We start from the raw sequence: 24,731 nt of genomic DNA on the forward strand, positions 1-24,731 counted from the left end.
CATCTCCTGCTACACTGGCTCCCTAGCACCTAAATGATCGTCTGTCTTTTTCCACCTCTCCCTGAATAGCATATCTTCTCCCACACTGGGCTCCCCCAAAACTTGAACTATTTACATTGTTTATCTTAACTTCATGTGGAAGCATTCCTGCTAGTGGAAATGGAATTCTATTTATTCATAAGGCTGACAGTGCATCGTCTGAGACAGGGATAGGAAATCACTTAGTTAAAGATGTAAAGCCAGATTTTTTAGTTCACATTCCTAAAACTTATAGGAAACAATGTGATTGAACAGATAAGCAAATATCGCTTAAATAACTGGTTAGTTGCCAAAAATGACCAGGTAGTGGGTAAAGCCGTAATGGGTAGGTAGAAGAACAAGAAGGGGTTGACTGCCGAACCTTGGGCTCATGGAGAGAGAATAGTGGGATAGGAACATATGGAGCATGTTTTTGAATTTTTTGGACAGAATTTCAAGTGTGATAAACATGGTGGTCAGCAGAAGAATCACTGGTATGTACACTGGGGAGGAGATTCTGCAGAGCCAGTGAGGAGGCATTTCAGACAAACTGAAAGCCTAGACTAGAGCTCCGGCTTCATTGTCCTTGCCCATGTACCACATCCTTCCTGTAAAAAAGTTGACGTGGGCATGGGCAAGACACAAAGCAGTAATAAGGAAGCTAGAATTGTAGCACCAGACATCCGAAGGAAAGTAACTACATTGTAAGCATCTTCATCTGGTCTATGTGGAATTGGTCTCTGTTTCTTAACATCCTGTTCAATGCCTGACACTGAACTGGTTGAATGACTGACAGAACAGTGAATGGTGAGCACACATACTGAGTTCTAAGAGATGGTTTTGTGCTTTGTTTTTTAATATTTTTATTGATTTCAGAGAGGGAGGGAGAGAGAGAGAGAGAAACATCAATGATGAGAGAGATTCATTGATTGGCTGCTGGGGATCGAGCCTGCAACCCAGGCATGTCCCCTTGACTGGAATTGAACCCGGGACCCTTTAGTCCACAAGCCAACGCTCTATCCACTGAGCCAAACCAGCCAGAGCTAAGTGATGGTTTACATAAAGGAGAAAGATGTTGCAGATTGACTGGATAGTATTGGGTGGGGAGCACCCAAAGATCCCCAGAAGCAAGAGGAAATGGATGGGAAGAAACAGGTTTTACAATCTGAAGAGCTCTCGGAGAAAAGCATAAATGGGGGAGAGTGAAAAGGGTTGAGAACAAAGAGCAGTTGGAAACACACTGTGCTCGCTGCCTATAGGGGTGCATCCTGGCCCTATGGGATGCTGAGTGAAAACAGTACTCCAGGGGCCACCAAAGAAGCTACGTGTCCAAAGCTGCTGTATCTGTATGCCCAGGAAGTTACTAGTCTGTGGTCCTAGCTGATTGGCCATTTTGTGCACACAAAGTATATTTGCAATGCCACCCCTTATCTTGAAGTTTGGGATCAGCTTCTTTGTGTTAATTTTTGAGTCAAAATCCTAACCCTAATAGTAAATAGACAAAAAAAATTTCTGTGTAAATGTTTAAAACAAGTTTGCAAATAGTTAGGTCCACATGAGTGAGTGGACTCAGAGGTCTGTCTAATTGGGGTTTACTTTTTTTAAAAAATGTTTTTAAAATTGATATTAGAGAGAGAGGAAGGGAGAGGGAGAGACAGAAACATCCATCGGCTGCCTCTTGCACACCCCACACTGGGGATTGAGCCAGCAACCTGGGCATGTGCCCTGATCGGGAATCAAACCGGTGACCTCTCGGTGCATGGCAAGATGCCCAACTTACTAAGCCACAACTAACTGAGCCACCCTGGCCAGGCAGGGTTTACTTTTAATATTCGCCTGCCATTGATTCCATGAGTTGCCAAATTAGTAATATACTTGTCCCTATGGTACCTTTCTTAAATATAAAATGATTTCAACTTAAGACTTTCTTTAAGCTAAACTTTAAGCAAGTTTCTTCAGAATCAGCTTACCCCTGGTGAGATCATTCAGTTACAGATATTTACTAATGCTGGTTTAGTTTGGAAAATTGATTTAGTCTTAGGATCTCTTCAGTCCAAACAATTACTTTTAATATTATTTTGTAAAAATTATGATGTAATTATTTTTCAAGTATACTTGGGTTAACAAAATGCAGCGGTGGGGCGTGCCCTTTAGCAACTGAACAGACAGATAGACCACTTTATACATTCCTTAGAAATAAGATATGGTTCAGTATTTTAAATCATAGCAACAGTTGATAAGAAAAACAGCAAAAAGGTAATCATTTCCATATGGAAAGAAAAGGAAGAGCCAGTGAAGCTGTGAACTGTCATTTTCCAAATAAAAATAAATCGCCACTGATAGATTTGGCAGAAAGGGCAAATGTTCCTATTTCCCATTTTACATTTGTTAATACATCACATGTGATGGGTTTTATTGAAGTACACCTCTCCCCCCCCGCCCCCTCAAACTCAGTTGCCAACTTTCAATTGTGTTTTGTCCTGAGTGAAACCAACACCTCTGGATGTGCCAATTTTATCAAGCACAGTATTTCCTTGGTGATAGTTTTCTCAACTTAGTGAAATTTTGGTGCAAGTTCTTACCCCTTTTACTGAAAAGCATATGACCATCTTCTAAATACCTATAATAATTTAAAAGCACTAGTTGGAATAAAATCAGTTTCTGCCCTGGCATTCCAAAATCTAAAAGAAAAACCAACCCAATTTTCTGACAACCAAAAAGGTTAAGAAAAGAACACAAAATAACCATTTACTTATTTACCTTCGTATTTAAGCATGATGTATATTTATTAACAAAATCCTGGCTTTATTTTATTTTATTTATTTATATTTTATTGCTTTTTTACAGAGAGGAAGGGAGAGGGATAGAGAGAGAAACATCGATCAGCTGCCTCCTGCACACCTCCCACTGGGGATGTGCCCGCAACCAAGGTACATGCCCTTGACGGGAATCGAACCCGGGACCCCTCAGTCCACAGGCTGATGCTCCATCCACTGAGCCAAACCAGCCAGGGCCTGGCTTTATTTTAAATAGCTGCTTAAGGTAGAAAATCTTACCTGTTCTAGAATAAAATATACAAGATGTTCACCCTGTAATATTTAACAACAGCTCCCTCTTGTGGTTCAGAACATTCATTTCAAAGATAAATACATTTAAATACAGAATTACAATTTAACTTAAAATTGTGCTGCGAATGTTTAGCACATATTTAATGAATCCTTTTTGAAATGAAGAGGGAAGAGTTAGGCATATAGGGACAAAACAGAATATTCCCCTTTTTGGATAGTTCCAGAGTTCCAACATCTCAGGAAAGTGTTTCCAAAATTCTTGCACCATTTTTTTTGTGTCTTACAAATGAAAATACCAAGTAGATGTTTTCATTGAAAAGATGATATTCTCTATTTAAAAGGTTCTTCTCCTAGTCTGTGGGCATAGTATGCAGAAGAAATAAGCATTTGACTTGGCTGGCTTTAAAAGATCAGAATTTGAAAACATACAGTGAAAATGGTATTGAAAATATTTTAGTCCAAAAATGATGTAAGGCATTTTTCCCCTTGAACCCTTTGTTCAGGATCAGAGATTGCGGTAACTGGCAACAACCTGTTCTAACAATGTGAAACTGTCCAAAAAATCCTCTTCTTCAATTCCAAACTTTGTGTACTGATGAATGTAGGCTCTGGCAAAAAAAACAGAAAATGTAAAATGAAAAATACCAGAGAGATAAATAACTCTTTTTTTTTTAAATATTTTTTATTGATTTCAGAAAGGAAGGGAGAGAGAGAGAGAGAGATAGAAACATCAATGATGAGAGAGAATCATTGATTGGCTGCCTCCTGCACGTCCCCCACTTGGGGGGGAATCGAGCCCGCAACCCGGGCATGTGCCCCTGTCCGGAATCGAACCCGGGGCCCTTCAGTCCGCAGGCCGATGCTCTATCCACTGAGCCAGACCGGGCAGGGCAAAATAACTCTTAAAATCAAGCAATAAATAGACCTTTCCCAACTCATGAACATTTAAAGATGGTAGGCTATCTTAAAAGTCTTCCTTTTGCTTCAATGTTGGCTCCAAAGTTTAGCAAACTTTCAAAGTTTATGCAGGCTCCCTGCCTTTTTAGTGTCCAAGAGAGTGACAATAAACTTGAGAATCCTAGTTAATCAAAGTGGAGGCCTTGTCCAATCATTTGAGGAATTTTTCTTTGACAGCTGGTCACTGTGGCAGAGGTCAGGAAACCTGATAACACATTTCTTAATATGAAGTAGACATTCCTAAGTATCAAGTGGAGTTGCACTTGCAATATTTCTGAGCAAGGTAAGGATCTCTTCTATTACTTCAAGGGTCTTATTTATTTTTTAATATATTTTTATTGATTTTAGAGAGGAAGGGAGAGGGAGAGAGATACATCAATGATGAAAAAGAATTATTGATTGGTTGCCTCCAACATGCCCCCTACTGGGGATTAAGCCCGAAACCCAGGCATGTGCCCTTGACAGGAATCGAACCCAGGACCCTTCAGTCTGCAGGCCCATGCTCTATCCACTGAGCAAAACTGGCTAGGGCTCAAGGATCTTATTTTAGAAAACTATCTTATTGTCCCTGTCTTATAATGAAATTTCTGCTTTAATTTCATTTCAGGTAGGAACTAATTTAGTTAACAGCAATAATAATAATAAACAATGACTGAGCATTTACTAGTCAGGCACTGCACTAGATGTTTTTACATGATATCTCACTTAATCCTCACCACACGTCTTCTCAGTTTGGACCCATTATACAGATAAGGAAATGAAGCCTAGAGTAACATGCCTAAAGTTTCACACCTACAAAGTGGTAGCCATGCTTACTCGACGCTGTGGATTGAACGTTTGTGTCCGCCAAGGTGATGGTATTAGGAAGTGAGGCCTTTGGGAGGTGATTAGGTCATGAGGGTGGAGCCCTCAAGACTAGGATTAGTGCCCTCACAAAAGAGGCCCGTGAAAGTGCCTTTACGTGTCCTGACACAGAGAAAAGATACCACCTGTGAACCAGAAAGTGCATTTTCACCAGACATCCAATCTGCCATCACCTTAAACCTGGACTTCCCAGCCTCCAGAACTGTGAGAAACAAATACTGATTCTTTATAGGCTACCCATCCCATGCTATTTTTGTCAAAGCAGCCCAAAAAGGCTAAGATGTTATAGATCCTGCCTTGAGTTTTAACATTATATTATCTGCCTAAGTTTAGGAAGGTTTGTAGACTTATCTTTTACTTACTTTGAAGCAAACATATTCCATGCTTTGCCCACAATCATATCAAGTGGTTTTACTAAGAACTGGCTGTTGCTGACCAATGCTGCAGACTTCTCATATTTGTTAAAGGCTCTCTGGGTTTTCCACATATTGAAAGCATTATCAGGTTCTAACCAGGAAGTATAGAGGGCTGGATCTTTAAATCCCCCTAGAGTAAAACAACATAAACCATTGTTCACATTGTAAATCATTAATTTTGAAAACAAATAATAAAGGAATATTTTCTTATCCACTTCACCAAATACCTTTTGTTTTGCCTTTTAAAACTAGCCTTACATTTAAAAGTAAATTTTTAAAAATTAAAAACTAGCTTTACATTGCTTTTGATAAATGTTTATACTCATCATAACAGAGAAAGAGAGAAATATCAATGTGAGAGAGACACATTGATCAGTTGCCTCCTGCACATGCCCCGACCAGGGCTGGGGACCAAGCCTGCAACCGAGGTACACGCCCTTGACCGGAATTGAACCAAGGATCCTTCAGTCCACTGGCCAACGCTCTATCCACTGAGTCAAACGGGTTGGGGTGAAATGTTCTCTTTTTAATTGTTACTATTTATCTAAGGGGTAGTACAAGAACTAGATTGTTTAGTGTTCTTTATATCACAGCTAGAAGCAGCCAGTTGGACACTGCTGAAACCATCAAATAAGGATAATATAAATCTAGAGACATGCCATAGAAACACAAAACTAACAAGAGAACTGCTCTTTCAACTTCTTGAAATTTTTGTAACAAAATGCTTGGCACAGAGACCACTAGCTGTCCCACAAGACCTGTTTTCTCTCTTTAGTAACAAAACCCCCAAATTTTAACTGTGCTCATGGTGACCTTGCAGCTAAGTGTGGCATGTGATTCAGTCCCAGTCAAATGGATATAGACACAAGTGTGGTGTGTAACTCTAGGAGGAGGAGGGGTGCCCCTCTTTGCTCCTTTCTATGTGAGCTGGTGGCTGAACTCTAACAGATGTCTTAGAAGGAAGAAGCCATAAGGTAAAGACAATAGAACAACCAGATTCAGGAAGAAAGAATTAAATTTGTATCTTGTTTAAACCACCCCTATTTTGGTGTTCAGTCACATACTAACTGATAAAATGGTTTCATTTTGCTATAAAAACACATAATTATCATTTTCCTCTCTCTAAGAATAAATTCAGGGTCTTTATTTTTAAACCATGTGTACCATATGCATGTGCAAAAAGCACATCTTAATTTTCACCTTAACCCCTGCTTACCCAGATCCGCACTGTGCACCTCTTTTCCACGAAGGATGACCAAGTTAGCCAGGGACGTGTTAAAGTCAAGGTTCTTGTTGACAGACATTTTACCAAGAGTAGGAGCTCCTGATAAAGGAGGCCGTACCTGCCAATCAATACCTACCAAAAGAAAAAAGCAAAAGCAGGAGATTTTATGAATGGCTTTGAACAGGAAGAGAAAAATGTATTCCAGAATTTATGTATGTTACATACATTTTTATTTGATAACTAAAAGTTTTTTGCTGCTAAGAGAGGGTGGTAGCCAGCCTCCAAGATGAACCCCAGTGACTCTTGCCTCCTGGAATTCAGGTCCTTGTGTGGTCCCTTCCCACATGGGATGGGGCTGACCTTACGCACCAAAAGGGTGGTGCAGAAACGATGGTGTGTGACTCCCAAGGCCAGGTCATAAAAGACACTGTAACTGCCGCCTGGCTCCATCTTGGATCACTCATTCCTCCTGTTGCTGGGACATGTGGAAACAGATACACTGCCGATGGCAATATCAGCGGGGTCAGCCTTTATATAGAGCAGTCTGATAACAAATGAAGAGTTTTAAAACTGTATTCTTCAACCTTGTTAGTGTTGTATATATATTTATCCATATATTTATATACACGAATATTTATATGTTCAAAGCTCTATTATAGAATTGTACACCTGAAACTTAGATAATTTTATTAACCAATGTCACCCCAATAAATTCAATTTTTTAAAAAAGTTCTATCTGTAACTGTGAAAAAAATAAAGTTAACACCCTAAAGTCCCTCATAGGAAAATGACTAAGCAAATTGTAGTTTATTGACCTAAGCTCAGCACAGCACATCTTACACTACCCTTAGGAACACAGTGTTCCTTCCTTGAGATGTTAACAGGTTTTGCTAGAAAAACAGGTATATACTGTGGCCCAAAAAATTCGGGAAGCATTATTTTAAGATGTGAACTATCCACTTATCTCCAAACCTCAAGCACTATAATCTAAAATCCCTAAGGAATTACAATTAAATGTAGAAGAAATCCACTTTCATAGTATTGAAACCTAAATTATTGTGATTTGTGGTAAAATATACACTACAAAGATAATACTTAGTAGTGATTTCCAGTTAAACATGACAGATTGAATAAACAAGTTTACTGCCACTCTCTCCCCAAATCTCACTAACAAGATAATACAAGGATTTTTTTTTTTTTTAAGGCATAAGCAAGAAAAAAGGCAGAGGAGATAATGGCAGCAAAATGTTGGAAGCTGGAAAGCAAATGAGGGAGTGGTTACTATTTAGCAACCAGGGAAAGCTGAAACTCCTGCGCCCAATGGAGGTCCTGGAGGCATGCCTGGCACGTCTAAGAGAGAAAGAAACTGGAGGATTAGCTAAAAAACTGGCTGAGAAGACCTGAGAGCCCCAGACCCGTCCCACTCTCTGCAGCAGGGGGAGTACAGCCCTCCATTAGGAAGAGCGAAGCCACTGAGGCTCTGGCCTGAGGGACACTATTGTTGGGCCACTGTTTCAGGCTCTGAAGATATAGCAGAGAACAAAATAGATTTTTTTAAAAAAACCTTTATGTTCTACTAAGATAAACCAAAAGGTCCACATTAAGGAATTTCAAAATGCTGAAGACAGAGAAAATCCTAAAAGATTCAAGAGAGAACAAAACAGGATTAGGAATCAGATCCACTTCTCAACAGTAGCACTGGAAGCTGGAAGATGATAGAGCAATGCATTCGAAATACTGAATAAAAATGATTCCCAACCTCGAATCCTGTACCTGGCCAAACTATCAATGTCCTGAAAGGGCAGAATAATGATAGTACATGGCTCAACTATGAGTATTTACATAGCAAAAGTAATTCAGACATTGAAAACTGATCTAGTCAAAAAGTGTGTGTGTGTGTGTGTGTGTGTGTGTGTGTAGAGGCGTGTAAGAAGGTTTTATCCATTTTTACATTAGGGAGGCAACTGAAAATATCTAAATGTGGAAAACAACGTAAGTAACAGTATAAGCAAGATATTTAGAAATATGGAGGCAAATTCCAGAAGCAGTAGCTAAAAACATGGAAAGTAAGGCATCAGCTGGGCAGTGGGGGAAGTGTAGGACAGGGCACTGCTCTTTTTCTCATTATAAATTCATGCAGGACAATTACTTGGCTTTTTAAAAAAGATTGAGATATAATATACATACACTGCAATGTATGTAAACAAAATCCATAAATATTTTATGTTTATAATACAAATCTGTAAGTATTAAAATGGAGTTAAGTATACACTTGAGTTTTAACTACTTGCTTTTTTTAAATTTTGTTAATATATTTTTTTGTTGATTTCAGAGAGGAAGAGAGAGGGAGAGAGAGAGAAACATCAATGATGAGAGAGAATCATCGATTGGCTGCCTCCTGCACACCCCCACTGGGCATCGAGCCCGCAACCCGGGCATGTGCCCTTGACCAGAATTGAACTGACCCTTCAGTCCACACGCTGATGTTCTATCCACTGAGTCAAACTGGCTAGGGCTTAATTACTTGTTTTTAAAAACTCTGTTCATATATTACTTTGATAAAAATAAAATGTAAATAAAAATAAATGTCACACTTATCTGAAATTATTTTGGGAAATGACACTGTGAGGTGATTAGGAGGAAGCCCTCCCGGGATGTCCTGGTGAGTCAGGCTCCTCCCTGGCCAGAAGAAGCGGCCATTATTTTTCAACTGGCCCAAGCCAGTTTATATTGAGAACCCCAGGCATTCTTCCCAGCTTTTGGGCGACATATTTTTAAAATATCCTTTACCTTCTTCCATTTTCGCATTAGAAATGAGCATCTGTCTCAAATGCTTGAGGAGGCCAGCCCAAGTAAACGTGCTGTATGCCAGGGAGTGCTCAGACATCTGGGGAATGCTACGAACACCCAGCATCTTGAATTCAGGATGGGGAACTAAATTCTCCATTAAGTCTCCTGTAAGGAAAAAAAAAAAAAAATCTTAACTAAAATTTTAATTCCGCATTGTTCCTGTTGGTCTATACACAACCACAATTTGATGGTCTTTGAGTATTTTCTCCTCCAAGCCACAATTGCTTAAATTTTAAAGTGTAAATAAAATTTCAGAGACAGTCTATTAAAGACTATGTATTTGCTTCATTTTGGCACCAATTTTAGCATGAGTGAGAAATAACACTTTGCCAAAAAAGAAACAAAGTGTTTAGAAGCCAAGTAACTGTTTACATGAATGAAATATTTAGCTAACAGAGTAAGCATAAGAGTTAATATGCTTTTATTGTCTTTCTGTATTCACTAAATATTCCTTTAGAAATTTTCCTAGTTCTCTAATTTATTTTATCTAGTTAAATGATAATCAGAACTGTGAGAAACAAATTTATGTTGTTTACATGCCACCCAGCCTATGAGTTATAGCAGCCTGAGTGGACTAAGATAGACTAATCTATGGATGTCCTGCCTTCTCAATCCATCAGTCTTCCCCTTTCTTTCTTTCTTTCTTTCTTTCTTTCTTTCTTTCTTTCTTTCTTTCTTTCTTTCTTTTTCTTTCTTTCTCTCTGTTTTTTTGTTTTGTTAAAAAAATCCTCACCTGATTCACCTGATGATATTTTTCCATTGATTTTTAGAGAGAGTGGAAGGGAGAGGGAGAGACAGAGAGAGAAAATTGATGTGAGAGAGACATATCAATTGGTTGCCTTTGCCCATACCCCGACCAGGCAAGGGATTGAGCCTGCAACTGAGATACATGCCCTTGACCAGAATCAAACCTGGGACCCTTCAGTCCGAGGGCCGAGGCTCTATCCATTGAGCCAAACCAATTAGGGTAGTCTTCCCTTTTCTTCACCTCCCTCCTTATGCAGCTCCTTGCCCTTCTGTCTCATCAAATTTTTCTGGTGAAAAAATCCAATCTTGGATCAGCCCCGTGCTTCTCATTTTCTGTGCCCGTCAAGAGTATAGCTATAGAAAGTCACCCCAGATGGCAGACGGGGACCCCCTCGGAATTCACAATCCCCAATTGCTTTGTTGAGAAGGTGATGTCTCTTCAAACACTTGAGCAGAACTATGTTGGTACCTGAGGTCTTTAGTGGACTTACGTTTTAAAAATTGAGCAATTGAGGCCCTAACCAGTTTGGCTCAGTGGATGGAGCGTCGGCCTGTGGACTCAAGGGTCCCGGTTCGATTCCGGTCAAGGGCATGTACTTTGGTTGCGGGCACATCCCCAGTAGGAGGTGTGCAGGAGGCAGCTGATCAATGTTTCTCTCTCATCTCTGTTTCTAACTCTCTATCCTTCTCCCTTCCTTTCTGTAAAAAAATCAATAAAATATATTTTTAAAAAAATTGAGCAATTGAGGAAGAAACAAAATTGGGGGAAAGCTAAGGGACCTGTTTTAGACGCAGTGTGTTTGGAATGTCCATGAAATGTGTACATAGAGATGTCAGGAAGGCTGCTCAATATAGAAATCTGGAGCTTAGGGAATTGGTCAGAGTTGAAGATAAACTGGCAGGTTGGAGAAGACAAGTGGTATTTAAAGCTGTGGAACTGAGGAGAGGATCCAAGCATTCAGAGCCTGAAAAACGGAGGAAAAAAGGGAATAAAAGGAGTAGTCATGGAGGTAGGAAAAAAATCAGTAGAGGGGCTGTCACAAAAGGCAAAGAGGAAGAATGCAGACAGATGACAGAGATGGCACCTACAGGTCTGAGCACACTGATGAGATATGAGGACAGTGGGAGAAATCAGTGATATTAACTGAGGAAGAGGTGGCAGGAGAGGAAGACAGGGGAAAAATGATAAATCCATTCAGAACATGCTAAATTTGAAGAAGCACAAGGTAACTAAGAAAACTGGGATAGGGAAAGAGAAAACTATTTGGGAAAGAGATTAGGGCGGGGCTAAGGAGGGAGGATATAGATTATAGAGTCATTTGCATCTAGATGATTTGAATTGATAAGGCACTATTTGCCAAATAAGCTGAAAAAAGAATGGTGGGTTTATTTTTATTTTTTATTGATTTCAGAGAGGAAGAGAGAGACAGAAACATCAATGATGAGAGAGAATCATTGATTGGCTGCCTCCTACACCCCCCACACTGAGGATTGAGCTCGCAACCCAGGCATGTGCCCTGACCGAGAACCGAACCGTGACCTTCTGGTTTATAGGTCGATACTCAACCACTGGGCCACTCCGGCCGGGTGATGGGTCTTTATGGAGTGATAAAAATGATGGTTGTACAACTTTGTGGATATGCTAAAAAACACTGACTTGTACACTTGAAATGAGTGCATTGTATGTTATGTGAATTATACCTCAAAGTTTTTCTGAGAAACAGAGAGAGAGAGAATACTGAAGAATAGTCTATGGGCATCCACCACTTTAGAGAATTTAGTAACTTCCCAAAACATTTCAGTAAGACAGTTCAGAGAGCTAAGCAGCTCCTTAGGAAGGCTTCTGAGATGAGGGAGACCGAGTGAATCTTCAGGCAGAGGAGAGGAGCCAAGGAAGAATAACTTCGTGCCGAAACCGGTTCGGCTCAGTGGATAGAGCGTCGGCCTGTGGACTGAAGGGTCCCAGGTTCGATTCCGGACAAGGGCACGTACCTTGGTTGCGGGCACATCCCCAGTGGGAGGTGTGCAGGAGGCAGCTGATCGATGTTTCTCTCTCATCGATGTTTCTAACTCTCTATCCCTGTCCCTTACTCTCTGTAAAAAATGAATAAAATATATTAAAAAAAAAAAGAAAGAATAACTTCGAGGCTTTCAGAATATAAGACTTTCCTATCAATAACATACAGGAGGACAAATACCTAGTGGATTTCTTCTGTAGTGAGATGAGCCTTCCTCAGAATAAGTAGGCTGGAACACACTTCCCAGCTGATGGGCGAGGACTTGATTTATATCTCTGAAGGAGATCTGCTTGATATTCATCAGTTTTGCACAGATCTTATGAAGAGCATCATTCTCGTGAACAAGGAGGGCGTCTGAAGATCGGTACAAGTGAGAAAGAGTCAAAATGGAGTTGTAATTCTGGACAATAACCTGGAGAGGAGAAGGTCAGAAATAAGAAAGGCAGGAGAGAATAGTGGTTAAAAGGTGGATTCTCAGGGCATCCTGCCTGGGATCAAGTCCTGGCTCAATCACTTTCTGGCTATATGACCTTGTACAAGTTATTCAATCTCTCTGTGCCTCCGTTTCCTCTCTATAAAATGGGAATAATAATTATACCAGCCTCCTAGAGTTTTAAAGGTTGATGACAGAATGCATGTAAATCACTAGAACAGTGCCCTGTATATAGTAAAGATTCAAAGGATGGCCAGCGTTACTATCACACTTTCTTCCTACATCATTACCTATAGTGACTTATCTCACCTCCATGTTATGATTTCTCAAGGTCTCTGCTTCTTATACTGTAGATAATGGGACTAACTCAGGAATGTGTCCCTGAGAGAAAATGCACAATTGTCTTCTTTGGAATTTTTAGAGACCAGGACACCTCATCTGTTTGCAAAAGTTTGAGCAAAGTTAAATGAATTGTTCACGCAAGTACCATATTGTATAGTCACTCCTGAAGCAGTAACTTAACATTTCCCAAGAAAGGGTCAGATCAATCTTTTGCCTACATGTATTGCAACTGCAGCAGGATTGAAATATAAAAATACAAAAATTTCAATGAATGTGTTCTTACCTCACCAGTTCCATAAGGCCATATAATGTGATTCATTTTCAAAGCGTTGGAATACTGATCTTGTAAATTCCGTGTAATGAAGGCTCCTAGCCCAGATCCTGTGCCTCCAGCCATACTCATTATGATGAAAAAACCACTCAAGGAGTCACATTTCTCTACTTCCTTCTGGATTAGGTTCATTATAGATTCTGCATGTCTGGGTCCATGAACAGAGTAACTAAGCAATGCAAAAGGAACAAATACAAACACCTTACAGTTTAACCAGAGATATGCAATGCAGAGAGAAAGATATAGGACAGAGAAGGCTTTTTAAACCCATGAAAGTGAACTAACTCTCATGAGAGGCACAAAATTTAAAATACACAAGTTAAAACATACTTAACAGGAGAGTAGGAATGCTAAGACAGTGAATTGACTAGGTACAGAAAATCCTGTTACAGGCCATTCCTTTAGCTGGAGACTCCAATTACCAGGTAGTTCAGTAAGGTTATGGTACAACATAATATTCAATACTCATAACAATACTCGGAAAGCAGTGGTTCTCAAACTTTTTTGCACATTACAATCACCCAGGGAAGCTTTGAAAAATCTCAATATCCAGGCTTCTTCCCATACCAATTACATCAGAATTTTTGAATTGAGCCTAGGTACTGGAATTTCCCAAAGAACCCCAGGAAATACTACTGCCTCACTGTATTCCCTATTAGCTGGAATACCTGCACGAGAAAGATATTGTATTGACCTATTTGGCCATTTCGACTAACGTCATCCCAATGAATTTAATTATATGCATATTAGATAGATTTATCCTATTTATATGTATTAATTTGGACTTACTGATTACATGTCAAAATATACTTTGGATATATGAGGTAAATAAAATTATTATTAAAATGAAAAAAAAAAGATATTATATTGATAATAAGTTTGTTGGCAGAGTGACAGTGAAGAAGTGGAAAACCCTGCTGCAAGAGGTCCACGGTTTCATCACCACCTGGACTGGGAGCACAGACATCCATGAGATAGAATGAGAGTTTCTTCTGGGTGAAGTCACACCCTACATTTTAAAAGAGTAATTTTAAGATTATGTGCACAGTATATCATCTGTGCAGTTGTAACTACACTCTCTACTAATCGACTATGTAGCTGTATCTAAACTGAAAAATCACGGTGAATTATTCTTACCCATATGCCCAGTTGTTTCCAGAACCTTGTTTTTGACAGAAGCATGAACGCTGGCCATATTTCCATCGGCCAGACTGGGAAGCCTTTGATAGTGTTTGATTGATAACTTTAGGTTCCATGTCAACAAGTACAGCCCGGGCAATTGGAACTAGAGATGGGGGGGGGGTGTGGAATAAAAGAATAATATTTCATATGTCATATTTAGGCTAACACAGAGTATAAACTTCTAAGTCCCACCCCCTCCCCCGCCACACACACAAAATCTGAAGTATGAGGATAGAAAGATTGGTCATACTGCTCAGAAATCAAGGTGGGCAGCAGCAGGTATATGCAGATGGTTCATAATGTCTAGCATTCTGCTAAGCAGATGAATCAGTGTGAGTTACAATGATCACTGGGTCAGGTCTACAAACATCTGTTGAGTGCTTACAATGTGCCATGTACTGGGAACACAGAGATGAAGACTACACCAATCCAGCCCTAGAAGGGCTAGTTGGAGAGATGAAACACTTAATCACTATATCATGTGATGACCCATGACAAATCCACACTGAGTAGTATATTCGGAGGTACAAAATATCATGAACACAACAAGCAGTTTAGGATTGTTGAAGTAGATGATAGGGGAGGGAGTAGAAGTGATGGATGGAGATGGAAAGCAGGCAGGGCTCAGATCTTGGAAGTCCTTGTGTACAATGTTAAAAGCTTGAAATGAACCACTGAAAATGTTCAAGCAGGAGAGGAATAATTAGATGTCTTTTTTTAAAAGATATTTTTATTAATTTCAGAGAGGAAGGGAGAGGGAGCGAGAGAGAAACATCAATGATGATAGAGAATCATTGATTGGCTGCCTCCTGCACACCCCCTAGTGGGGATCGAGCCCACAACCCGGGCATGTGCCCTTGACTGGAATTGAACCTGGGACCCTTCAGTCCACAGGCCCGCTCTATCCACTGAGCCAAACCAGCTAAGGCCAGATGTCTTTTTAATACAGCAGTGTAGAGGACAGATGTGATAGACACAGGAGTTTAGGCAGGGAAACGCAGAGTGTCTTAAAACAGTCCATGTGAGAGAGGACAAGAGTCAAAACTAAGGCAATGACAGTGAACATGGAAAAGGCAGAAGAGTTTCAAGAGATATGTAGGAGGTAAATCAAGCAGATCTTTTTTGAATATGTTTTGATTTATTTCAGAGAGAGGAAGGGAGAGGGAGAGATAGAAACATTGATGAGAAAGAAACATCTACCAGCTGCTTCCTGCACTCCCCGGCCCCTACTGGGGATTGAGCCTAAAACCCAAGCATGCGCCCTGACCTGGAATTGAACCGTGACTTCGACACTCAACCACTGAGCCACACTGGTTGGGCTAAATTAAGCAGATCTTGATGTCTGATGGTATGTGGGCAGTAAGAGCCCAAGTTTTATTTATTTATTTATTTAAAATATATTTTATTGATTTTTTGCAGAGAGGAAGGGAGAGGGATAGAGAGTTAGAAACATCGATGAGAGAGAAACATCTATCAGCTGCCTCCTGCACACCCTCTACTGGGGATGTGCCCACAACCAAGGTACATGCCCTTGACAGGAATCAAACCTGGGACGCTTCAGTCCATAGGCTGACGTTCTACCCACTGAGCCAAACCGGTTAGGGCAAGAGCCCAAGTTTTAAAGGAAAGATAATGAATGATGCTGGATACGGAGATGCTGACTTTGAAGTACACATGGGAGATGCTTGTGGAGACGTCCACTAATTGTTGCCTGAAAGTGAGGCGAGGCTAGAGATTTGAGAGTCATTCGTGTAAAAGATGTCACAAATTACAAGAGAAACTGAAATTGCCCAGAAAGAACTATACACGTGAGGACAGAGGAGCACCTGAGATACAACCATTGGAGAAGAAAGGTTCAGATTCTAAGAAGAAGGAGTTTTAAGGAGGGAGTTTTAGAGTTAGTTACCAAATCCAGTAGAGAATTAAGTAAATTAAGAAAATAAAACAGTCACTGGATTGGGTAATTAGGCTAACACTGGGAACTCTTCTTAGAGCAGCGTCAGTGGTGTAGGGCAGAAGCAAGATGATAGCTGGTTAGTGGGTAATCCTTTGAGACTCTTAGCTGAGAAGGTAAAGAGGTAATAAAGAAGACAAAAGTTATAGTCAAGAGATAAGTTTTGTTTGTTGTTTTTAAATTGGCAAGATCTGAGCATGCTCTTGTGCGGAGGGGGAAGATGCTACCGTAATGGCAAAGGTTGTTAATACAGAAACAAAGGATCAAGTGCAAAGTCATTCCCTAAAAAGATGGGAAGGGATGAAATTCAGACATGATGTGGATGGCCTGGCCTTGAAGTGGTTGGTTATGTCAGAGTAAAGGAGAGGACTGTGAACCACACATACCTCCATTTTCCTCCTCACTGAAGAATCTTTCTTTGCAAGATGCTTGATATGCCTCATTCTCTCTTTTAGAGCAGAGTCCCTGGGGACAGTGTGAATCACTAAATAGAGCATCAAATACTTCAAAACCAATCTGATTGCCACACTGACCAAGTTGCACGGTTACTATTGACATGCTGAGACACAAACTAGGCCTGTTTCCTCAAAAAAGTGAGCAACCTGTAAGAGAAAAATATAGGTTTTGAGAACTACTACATTATCAATAAATAAACAAATAAAATGCCATGTGTGTTAATATACATCAATAAAATTCATAATTTAAAAATGCCATATGCATATATTGTGTTATAGATGAAATAGCTATGTCGTCTAAGGAACCAATCATTTAAGGAAGTTGTTTTTTTTCTCTACATGGTTTTGGGATTTGGAATTTATTGTACTCAAATCTATTCATACACAGCTCACCAGTTTCCAAAATTTGATTTGTATTCGCTATTTTCCCATGCATGTATTTAAAACAAAACAAAAGAAAATGCATGCTGGTTGAAGGAATTAATACTATACACTTCCCACCACAGGGACACATAGAACGCAGAAGTTAACTCAACAATTGTACATTTATTAGTTAACATTACTTTTCTCTCTTCTAAATAATGACTTTCTCTCTCTCTCTCCACCAATCACCTTTCTGGCCTGGTAACTACAGTAACACTTATAAGAAAAACTGTGTTTAGCTCAGGTAGGACAGCAAGGAAGACCAAGCTTGGAAAAATTGGACCAGATGAAATATTACAGCAAGTCTTCACTATTTTTTAACAGAGACAATTTTTATTTTTTGTAAATATCTCACACCAGGTCTATGCAGCACTGGAAAGTGCAGTGACTTGTGAGCCATACTCTGTACTCATAATTTTTTTTCTTTTTTTAATATATTTTTATTAGTTTCAGAGAGGGAGGGATAGAAACATCAGTGATGAGAATCACTTATCAGCTGCCTCCTGCACGCCCCCTACTGGGGATCGAGCCCGCAACCCCGGCATGTGCCCCTGACTGGAATCGAACCTGGGACCCTTCAGTCTGCAGGCGGAGGCTCTATCCACTGAGCCAAACCAGCTAGGGCTGTACTCATAATTTTCAAACTACCTTGCAAACTAGGTATAATTACTCTCATTTTATAGATAAGGAAACTGAGGCTCTGAAAGGTTATGGGACTTTCCGATGCCCACTTAAGTAATAAAGAGCAAAGCCAAGACTCTCCCTTTCCCCACTAATCCTAGGAGTTCCCCCATTAACCCCACTCACTGACAGCCCCAGGACCAGCCGTTTCTGTCCTGTTCAAACTTCAGAGGGCCATTATGCGCATGCTCACTTTCAACACCCAAAAAAACTAGGGAGAACGAATGCGCATGTTCCACAAACGAAGAGTTTTGTTGTATTTTTTTTCTTTTCCTATTCAGAAAGGTTAATTACGCATGTTCAATTTCAATTTATCAACTTCAGACACGGTACGCATGCTCCCTGTTGATCAAAAGCTTGAGCTGACAATGCGCATGATCTAGCTTCCACAAGCGGCTTCGGCTGGGCTTCTGCGCATGTGTCTGCCAGTACCTCACTCCTGGGGATAGTTGTACGCATGTGCATTGCCCACAGTCGGCTTCACAGAACCTTGTACGCATGCTCTCAAGCTGAACTTGAGGAGCCAGTCTAAGGCCTAAGCGCAGACGCACTGAGCTCAAGCAGCCAGTGATGGCGGCAGCGGCGGTGGTGTCTGCGGTGAGTCCGGGCCCATGAGGCGACGACGGAGGCGGGACGGCTTCTACCCAGCGCCGGACTTCCGAGACAGGGAAGCTGAGGACATGGCAGGAGTGTTTGACATAGACCTGGACCAGCCAGAGGACGCGGGCTCTGAGGATGAGCTGGAGGAGGGGGTGAGGCCCGTGGTCCCGGGGGGCCGGCGGTGACAGGGCCGGGGCGGCGGGGCGGGCCCGGGAAGGCTGGCGCGTCCAAGAGCGCGGAGACCCAGGGGGTGCGTAGTCTCCCGGACAAGCTGAAGCGCCGCGCAGCCCGAGACAGGGGAGCGGGCGGGGCGGACCTGGCCCGAAGTGAGAGGCCGCTGCGGGGCTCGCAGGTGCAGGTCGCGTCCCTCGCCCCAGAGCAGCGCAGCCAGGAGCAGTCAATGCAGGGACCGAGAACGGGCGCGTGGTGGATTCCTCCAGCTGACTTGAGTGTGGCTGGGAGCGAGTGGTGTAGCGCGTGTTGGGGGGAGGGGGACTGCGCTTGCTGGGTGTCCCTTAAGTGCAGGTGAAGTGCGGAAGGGTTTCCCTTCGAGAGTAAGATTTCAAGTATTAAATCTTCAGACCTCCCACAACCACCTCTCTTCTCGGCCTGTCGCTTCTCTCCTAGGAAGCGCTCAGCTGTTAGAAGTGACAGCTGAAAACTTCTGTCGGAAGTAGCGCTGCCGCTGCTGTTACAGCCACCAGGAGTTTTATTTCGGGAGCAAGGGGGCTCTGCTGCATCTTCCAGGGTTTGTTTGTTTGCTCTTTTTTTAAAAAAAACAAAACAAAACTCCTTCCGTGTGACTTTTTTTTTTAAAAAAAGCATTTATAACAACACACGGTATTTATAACTTACTTTTCCCCCAGTTGAAGATGTCTATATTTTTTCAGAATACTTTATATAAGTTTGGGGTGGAAAAAAACCCAGCGTTGACAGCTGTGATTTGGCTTGCCAAAAATAAATTGCATGAACTGAGACTTGTGAATGGTGGTGTGAGGGCTTTCCTTGCTGTAATCTAGGGTGTTAAATGTAGAATTGTCTTTCCTATGCATAGCTTGGTTTTACCTTTGCTGTCTTAATAGTTTGTTATTGTTTCTGGAATATCATTCTTTTTCCAAGATAAATTTATTGAAAAATCACAAGTTACACCTTAAGTTTAAAAATGGTGTTGTAAATCACTGATTCTGGGCAAATCCTTATGGTAATTTAGATTCTAAATTCCATTGTCTAGATGAGTACATGTCAGAAGTTTGCTCTAACTACATAAGGAGGTTTCCCTTTCTTTCCTTCATCCAATTTTTTCCTTCTGGCAAGTTGTGCTCTGCTTATTGACAAAAGATTGAGATGCTTATGTATAGAAAGAAATTTGAAAACTTTAAGAAACTAAAATAATACTGTGTTTTTTTCATAATCAAATGAGTCTAAATCAAAATTAGTTTGGAAGGTGGATATTGAGATGTGTACTTTTTTAATATGTTTGCATATGTAATCCCAGTTAGCCTTTTAATGGAACATTAGATACACTAATACAACTTGAAAACAAAATGGGATTACTTTCATTACATGTATTATACTTTTGTCACATATGACAGTGGCTTTGGGGTAGGGGTGAAAACTTGATAGGAAGGATGCTTTATAAAATCTGATAGAATTTGTAGACCATTGGTTTATCCCCGAAGTTAAAGGAGGTAGCAGTAAAATACTGTATTAAGATACCTATTATGACCTGAAACCTCATTGGGTTTTGGCCTACTCCTGGACATTTGTTCTGTTGGGTACAGGCAAATAGGATTTTGAGAGTGTGTGGAAGGGGAGGCCGGAGAAATTGGTAGAAATAGGAAAGAAAGAAATGTGGCCACTGCCCTGGGGTGAACTTCGGGGAAAAAAGCAAAGGTAATTAGAGAGGATTTTGAGAAAGAGCTTTCAGCAAAATAGTATATCATACTTAGCAATGCTTTTGGAATTGAAAATTTTTCTTTTGAGTGTATTATTTTTTAAAAATATATTTTTATTTATTCAGAGAGGAATGGAGAGGGATAGAGAAATAGAAACATCAATGATGAGAGAGAATCATTGCTAGGCTGCCTCCTGCACACCCCCTACTGGGGATCAAGCCCACAACCCAGGCATGTGCCCTTGACCGGAATTGAACCCGGGACCTTTCAGTCCACAGGCCTACGCTCTATCCACTGAGCCAAACTGGCTAGGGCTTGAGTGTATTGTTTTAAGAGGTGCCTCAAGGTGGAAAACCAAAAACAGTTGCAGTGGGATTGGTTTAGCCACCCAAGGAGATTCAGTGATATCCAGGTTCTTCCAAAATAAAATTTAAATGTTCTGAAAAATAAGAGTTTATATTTTTTAGAAAATAAAGCTATTGTGAGTTTATAATAATACCAGAGGCCCAGTGCACGAAATTCGTGCATGGGGGGCGGTTCCCTCAGCCCAGCCTGTACCCTCTCCAATCCGGGACCCCTTGGGGGATGTCCAACTGCCAGTTTAGGCCTGATCCTGGGTATCAGGCCTAAACTGGCAGTCAGACATCTCTCTCACAATCCTGGACTGCTGGCTCCTAATCGCTCACCTGCCTGCCTGCCTGGTTGCCCCTAACTGCCCCCTCCCCTGCCGGCCTGATTGCCCCTCACTGCCTCTGCATGCTGGCCTGATTGCCCCTAACTGTCCCCCGCTGCCGGCCAGGTCGCCCCCAACTGCCCTCTCCCTGCCAGCTTGGTTGCTCCTAATGTGTGTCCCCCACCCCCCTGCCGGCCTGGTCACCCCTTACTGCCCCCTGCCGGCCTGGTTGCCCCCAACTGCCCCCCTCTGCTGGCCTGGTCACCCCTAACTGCACCGCCCCCACCGGCCTGGTCGCCCCTAACTGCCCCCCCCCCCCCGCCGGCCTGGTCACCTCTTACTGCCCTCCCTGCTGGCCTGGTCGCCCCCAAATGCCCCCCCCCCCCGCCGGCCTGGTCGCCCCTCACGCCCTCCCCTGCCAGCCTTGTTGCCCCATGCAGCCTGCTGTTCAGTCATTTGGTTGTCCCTCACTAACCCTCCTGCCGGCCTGGTCGCCCCATGCAGCCTGCTTGTTCAGTTGTTTAATCGTCCCTCACTAACACCCCTACTGGCCTGGTCGCCCTACACAGCCTGCTCTTTAGTCGTTTGGTCATCCCTCACTAACCCCCCTGCTGGCCTGGTTGCCCCACACAGCCTGCTTGTTCAGTCATTTGGTCGTCCCTCATTAACCCCCCTGGCGGCCTGGTTGCCCCACGCAGCCTGCTTGTTCAGTGGTTTGGTCATCCCTCACTAACCCCCCTGCTGGCCTGGTTGTAGGCAGCCATCTTGTGAGGGTGTGATGGTCAATTTGCATATTACATCTTTATTATATTAGTTAATATTCTGGCTATTTGTCAATTTATAACCTTTAGTTTAGCACACAAACTTTTTAAACATTGGTACATATCAGAGTAGCCTCAGTAAGGAAACTGAGGCATAGGCCAAAGAGATGATTGGCCAAGACCGTGTAGATAACTAGTGGTAGTGTTTTTTGACTCAATTCAGCAAGCTTCACTACACCGGTTCTTCATTGCATTTACTAGTCTTGTTCATAATGTACCTCTTTGTGGTGTGTCAAAAGTGAATTCAAATCCTTCCAGTCATGCTCACTGACTATGTGACCTACAATAAATTGTTTAAGGTCTGTGGTACTTTTTTTTCACTGTAAATGAGGATTGTGTGAGATAAAGTCTTTAAAGTACTCTTACAACATACTGGCATGTTAAGCAATTAGCTAATTCATGGAAATATAGTAGCTTGTCAGTCTTACCCATTGCCAAGGAACCCTATCATTCAAGTTTACTCTCATCCGTGCCTAGAGACTTAATAATAATTGCAGTTATACTAGTACAAGAGGCTGCATTTTGGGGGCTGTAATATCTTTTTCTAAATTAGATATATTACACTGAATGAATCTGTATTAGTAAATATATATATTCTTCAATAACTAAAAGATGAGGAGAGTCATTTAATACATTTATAGATAAAGTTGGATGTCTGCTACCTAACTAAAAAAAGACCCTGATTGATTACCTCAGAGGACTATTATAAAACCAATGGATAAGAGGTTTTTTTTTGGGGGGGGGGGGGTATTTTATTTTTATTTTTTATTTTTTTTGGCTGATAATAGTATAATTTGGGAACAGTGAGTTGAAACTAAGGGAAAGTTTTCCTCTAGAGATATTTTTCCCTCCTCCTCTAGAGATTTTCAATAGATTATGAAAATGTTGGAAACCTTTGCTTTCTGTGGAGACACAAAGTTGAAATAGTAATAGAAAATTATAATGCAATATTTAAAGTCTGCAATTTTTACTCTAATTCAGAATTTGAATTAGTCACAGAGCTTACTACATGAGTTTCAGATTGAGATATCAGATTTTTTTAAAAAAAATTTTTTTTAAATATATTTTATTGATTTTTTACAGAGAGGAAGGGAGAGGGATAGAGAGCCAGAAACATCAATGAGAGAGAAACATCGATCAGCTGTCTCCTGCACACCCCCTACTGGGGATGTGCCCACAACCAAGGTACATGCCCCTGACTGGAATCGAACCTGGGACCCTTCAGTCCGCAGGCTGACGCTCTATCCACTGAGCCAAACCGGTTTCGGCGAGATATCAGATTTTTATTGAGCAAAAAGTTTAAAATTTTTTAGTGCTTTGAAAAACAAAAGTGCTAAATAGATAGTATGCATTCAAATATTCATGATTATGAAAAGTTATAGAAAAACAGCTCATTATCAATGTTTATTCTTGCATTATAGTAGATATTTACACTAAAGTATTTATATATATGTTTTTAAATCAATTTATTGGGGTGACATTGGTCAATAAAGCCATACAGGTTTCAAGTGTACAACCCTATAACACATCATCTGCATACTGCAGCGTGCACTCACCACCCCAAGTCAAATCTCTTTCCTCTACTATTTATCAGCCCTTTGCCCTCTTCCACCTTCCCCCACCCGCCTTTCCCTGTGGCAATCACCATACTGTTATCCTGTCTGTTGGTTTTTTTGTTGTTTTTATTGTTGTTTTGCTTAATCCCTCACCTTTTTCACTCAGCCCGGAAACCACTTTCCCCACTGACAGCTGTCAGTCTGTTCTCTGTATCTATGAGTCTGTTTCTATTTTGTTTGTTAGTTTATTTTGTTCATTAGATTCCACATATAAGTGAAACCAGATGGTGTTTGTCTTTCTCTGGCTTATTTCACTTAGCATAATACTCTCCAGGTCTATCCATGCTGTCACAAGAAGTAAGATTTTCCTTTTTATAGCTCAGTAGTATTCCATTGTATACATGTACCACAGCTTTTTTTAATCTACTCATCTACTGATAGGCACTTGTGCTGCTTCCAAATCTTGGCTGTTGTAAATAACGCTGCAGTGAACATAGGGATGCATATATTTTTTTTAAATTGGTGTTTTGATATATTACCAGAAGTGGAATCACTGGGTCATTTTTAATTTTTTGAGGGAACTCCATACTGCTTTTCATAATGGTTGCATTGATCTGCATACCCACCAACTGTGCACAAGGGTTCCCTTTTCTCCACCTCCTCACCAACACTTGTTTGTTGATTTATCGATAAAGCCATTCTGACAGATTTGAGCTGTGGTTTTAATTTGCATTTCTCTGATGATTAGAGACATCGTTTTATATGTCTGTTGACCATCTGTATGTCCTTTTTGGAGAAGTATCTATTTAGGTCCTTTGCCCATTTTTTAATTGAATTGTTTGTTTTCTTGGTGTTGAATTTTGTAAGTTCTTTATAAAATTTGAAAATTAACCCCTAACCAGATGTATCATTGGTGAATATGTTCTTCCATTCAGTGGGTTGTCTTTTCATTTGTTGATGGTTTCCTTTGCTGTGCAAAAGCTTTTTAGTTTGATGTAGTCCCATTTCTTTTGTTTCCTTTGCCTGAGGGGAAAAATCAGAAAATGTCATACTACAAGAAATGCCTGAGATTTTACTGCCTAAAGTTTTCTTCTAGGATTTTCCCAAAAGCATTTTAAAATTTATTTATTGATTGAAGAGAGAGAGAAAAAGAGAGAGAGAGACATTTGTTGTTTCACTTATTTATGCATCCATTGGTTGACTCTTATACGTGCCCTGACGG

The 24,731-nt window shown here is 41.0% G+C and overlaps 2 protein-coding genes across 3 annotated transcripts in view; one reads left to right on the plus strand and one right to left on the minus strand.

Moving 5' to 3' along the window:
- Positions 1-2,768: 2,768 nt before the first annotated feature.
- TUBD1 (tubulin delta 1) lies at positions 2,769-18,345 on the minus strand. The gene is made up of 9 exons (XM_080678029.1): positions 18,091-18,345; positions 16,792-17,007; positions 14,407-14,554; positions 13,222-13,438; positions 12,344-12,575; positions 9,339-9,503; positions 6,540-6,680; positions 5,270-5,453; positions 2,769-3,694 (listed from the first exon to the last, which is right to left on the minus strand). The coding sequence occupies exons 2-9, from the start codon at positions 16,961-16,963 to the stop codon at positions 3,592-3,594; spliced, it is 1,362 nt and encodes a 453-aa protein (XP_080534155.1). The 5' UTR covers positions 16,964-17,007; positions 18,091-18,345; the 3' UTR covers positions 2,769-3,591.
- Positions 18,346-18,464: 119 nt separating this feature from the next.
- RPS6KB1 (ribosomal protein S6 kinase B1) overlaps positions 18,465-24,731 on the plus strand; it is a 42,817-nt gene continuing 36,550 nt past the window's right edge. Inside the window, exon 1 of one of the 2 annotated variants that reach the window (XM_080680726.1) lies at positions 18,465-18,716. In XM_080680726.1, the coding sequence (XP_080536852.1) occupies positions 18,576-18,716 (141 nt within the window). In that variant the 5' untranslated portion in view covers positions 18,465-18,575. Of the gene's footprint in view, positions 18,717-19,201; positions 19,313-24,731 lie in introns of those variants that run through there. The other variant, XM_080680727.1, reaches the window with a different exon arrangement.

The sequence above is a fragment of the Plecotus auritus genome, assembly GCF_963455305.1.
Source record: "Plecotus auritus genome assembly, chromosome: 7".
Taxonomy (NCBI): Eukaryota; Metazoa; Chordata; class Mammalia; order Chiroptera; family Vespertilionidae; genus Plecotus; species Plecotus auritus.